A 3,505-nucleotide genomic window follows, 5' to 3' on the forward strand; every position below is an offset into this window, starting at 1 on the left:
ACGTGTTGGTTGGATAGCCACGTTGTTTTAAATGCCGATATCTCGTCAACGGCCGATAAACTCTCCGCAATTAATTTCATAACACCCCACTAAAATTTATAATTATATTTATAATTCTTTATATGCCTTCTCAAATATTGATGTTAAGATAATAAGTGTTAAGATAATAAAGTCAAGTTAATAAAAAAAGTATACCACAAGAAATAAATATAATCTTAATATTTTTTAATACTTATTAAATAATTATTTCTTAATAATACCTACTTTATAAACTAATTATAAATAGATCAATAATAATTGCTCTCACCGTTGGATTAGACACTGACGAAAACTGCGTACTCCATTTCATTAACAATGTAGAAATGTTTGGTTTTAACGTTTTTTCATGACTTACTACAGCAATCAATGCCGCGGCGTGCTCGCACGCCAACTCGGTTGTATTTTGAACATCATGATTACTTAATAACAGCTGTAATTGTGATATAAGAGTTAACTGGGCACCCGTGACACTGTCCAGACCTACTTCATAATGCAGTAACATTCGCCAAAGCCGCAGGCCCTCAATGCTGAGATGTATGTGATCTTTCCTATCGAAATATTATATATTTAATAAAATAAATATACAAAAATTATGTACAGATATATAGGAAAGCTTACCCTGTCTCGCTGCTAATATACGTTAGAATGGCTTGGATAATTTTAAAGTTATCTAATTTCTGTGCGATGGGCTTCTTGCCGTATGTGACGAGAACGCGACATAATTTAATCGCTGTAACTACGGGAATCCCGTAAACATTATTTATCTCATCCTGCATCGCTGTAAAAAATTCCAGACTGTTTAAATAATTTATCAATAATTATTTATCAAATAAATTTTAGATTTATTTAAACCTAATTAAAGATAATATGTTTTTATGTATTATTTTAAGCATAATTTACCTAGTCGGTCTGTAGATAACGGTATAAAATTTTGAATAATAGTATCTAACAAATATGGCGTGGACGAGATATTCAATGCCGTTATGTGTGAATGTCTCGCGAGACGGATAAGTATTTCTAAAGCACACTTTACTCCAACAGGTGGTGGATGCATCGCACTTAAAATGTATCTACAAACAATTACATCTAAATTAGCTTATTTATTTTACATATTTACGTAGAAGAAGTATCAAACAAAAACATAACTACAAAAATCACAAGATTATCAAAATATTAAAATCAAAATATTATAAATATTTAACAGAAAAATATAATAACAAAGTTATACATATACCTAATTCTCAATAAGAAATCCGATCTTAGTAACGCAGCCACGGCATCCAATTGCGCCAACTCGTGATCCTTCAGACTACTTGTATCGTTGTCTTCAAGTTGAGGTGTCAGGGTAGGTTCTATGTATCCTTCGAATCCGTGCAGTCTGTCCAAGCATACCTCGTCCGCCTCGCTGACCAGGAAATCTCTGAGAGCTTGCAGAGCCGCCGTGACCACGGCTACCGACGAGTCATCCAATGAGAACCTCAGCAGCAGTAGAATATTCTTTTGACTGAGTGCAGTCAGTGGTGCTGGATGCAAGGCCTTGTCATACCAACCCCTGCGCGTTTTCTCCATGATATTGCCCAGGGTAGAAAGAGCTGTACACCGTTGCTGTTGATTGGAAGACCTGCTCAATTGCAGCAATTCTTGAAAGGAGTATCCGGGACGTTCGGGTTCCTCTCCGTGATGATAGAGACCTTTGTCTACGGTTAAGCTCTCATCCTTGTATGGCAATAAAAGGCCTAAAAATGTAAAAAAATGAATGATAGAAATAAAAGATAGTCAATATCGTAGCAAAATAAGTTGATATGTTATTTACCATTAAAATCAAATCTCGCATTGTACTCTTTGTCTGGCAAGATCTCATCTTTCTCCTTTTCCGGCAGGTCTTCCATCCACTTCAACTTTTCTGGTTCAGGAGTGTTCATATGGAGCCATCCTTTCTGTTTACTTTCTTTAAATATTTCTTTGGAGGAGTCCGGTATGCTCAAAGTGCCATCCTCGCAATTCATTTTTGTATCTACATTATCCGAAGACAACTTTATCTTTTTGTTACTAGATATTTCTGTATCTATTGTCTCCTTTGCGTTTGAAGTGCTTACTTCAGTCTCACAGTCCATTTCTTCATAATCATTTGACGAAAGCTTTATCTTTTTATCACTGGACACTTCTGTAATCACTGCAGTTTTGTTTGCAACTGAAGCACCAAGTTGCTTATTCTGTTCGATTGGCTTTTCCATACATTTATTTTTCTTATTTCTTAAAAACTGTATTATCTTAGGATCAAGAGTCTCTTCAAGCTTGCTTTTTTCCTTTAATATCTCTGCTTCACTCATTTGTGCTAGTTTTAGCGAATTTTCTTTGTAAATTTGAAGTAAATTATACTTTGTCACAATGTTTTTTTCCTTATTGCAGTGAGAAGATTCGTTGGAAGATTCACCCATATGAATCTTCATCCAATCGTCTCTTACAGAATTTAATTTTTCTGAGAGAACTTTCTGTGAGAATAAACTCTGCTTACTATCACTCTACAAAAGAATAACAAAAATGAGTTGACTTAAAAACATATCAGAGATGTATTTTGACATACCTTCATAAGTGATATGTCGTCAGATCCATAAATCTCAGGAAGTTCGATTGTTGTAGGAACGCGGTTGTCGTTAAACTCATATTCTTTGATATTAAATTTCCTCTCCATAATATTGCCAAGTATTATATTCGACGATACCGCAGGTATATTCTGCACCATGTCTTGCAATATTCCTTTTGTATCCTGAATCTTGTCTTTCATGACTGGATTTATCATCTCTCCACTGCCTTGTGAAGTAGACACCACATCTTGCTTCACCTTAGACTGCCTCAGACTTGAGAACCGCGATCTTGAAGCACCTGAAGCGTTGGTGGAATCCCTTAGATTTGTTATCTTCACGGACGGCGGTTGCTTTGCCTTCAGGAACTCTTCCTGCTGGCGCAGAAGCTCCTCCTCATCGTCATTCGCTCTAGGCCTCTTCCACTCAACTTCATCAGCCATTTCTCAGGTTGTTATAACCTCTCTGTTATTATCAACAGTTTATAATTATATATTGCAACAGAGAACCTGCAAATTGAAACTCAGTACTCGCAGTTCGTAAGAAACATTATCGCGACATTTCTGCAACGTGACAATTTGTAAATATTATTGTCATCGCGTGTCATTTCTTGATTAACTGAATTGACTCACCAGATGTAACGTGACGCATTCCCGCGGCTTCGAGATCATCTGATTCATCATCGCTTTTAACCTATACTTTTAACACCACGAAACGACTGCATTTACCATCCATAGGAAAAGTATTACCGACAATTATTGAGAATTCCTAACTCGAGGAATATCCTTGGATGAAACATTCTTGATTCATTGCATGAATTGTTTACAGAAATTCTTACAAAAATAAATTAAATGTATTCATTTCTTTTCATTTTCTGTATTCAT

At 35.6% G+C, this 3,505-nt stretch overlaps 1 protein-coding gene across 1 annotated transcript in view; it reads right to left on the minus strand.

Annotated features, from left to right (window-relative positions):
• LOC108751100 (RNA polymerase II-associated protein 1) overlaps positions 1-3,290 on the minus strand; it is a 4,820-nt gene extending 1,530 nt beyond the window's left edge. Inside the window, exons 1-8 of the mRNA XM_018491076.1 lie at positions 3,254-3,290; positions 2,624-3,130; positions 1,853-2,561; positions 1,274-1,775; positions 940-1,109; positions 658-817; positions 308-587; positions 2-89 (exon numbers count right to left, since the gene is read on the minus strand). Coding sequence (XP_018346578.1) covers positions 2-89; positions 308-587; positions 658-817; positions 940-1,109; positions 1,274-1,775; positions 1,853-2,561; positions 2,624-3,064 — 2,350 coding nt within the window. The 5' untranslated portion in view covers positions 3,065-3,130; positions 3,254-3,290. The remainder of the gene's footprint in view (position 1; positions 90-307; positions 588-657; positions 818-939; positions 1,110-1,273; positions 1,776-1,852; positions 2,562-2,623; positions 3,131-3,253) is intronic.
• Between the last annotated feature and the right edge of the window lie 215 nt (positions 3,291-3,505).

Source organism: Trachymyrmex septentrionalis, unplaced genomic scaffold (genome assembly GCF_001594115.1).
Source record: "Trachymyrmex septentrionalis isolate Tsep2-gDNA-1 unplaced genomic scaffold, Tsep1.0 scaffold11, whole genome shotgun sequence".
NCBI lineage: Eukaryota > Metazoa > Arthropoda > Insecta > Hymenoptera > Formicidae > Trachymyrmex > Trachymyrmex septentrionalis.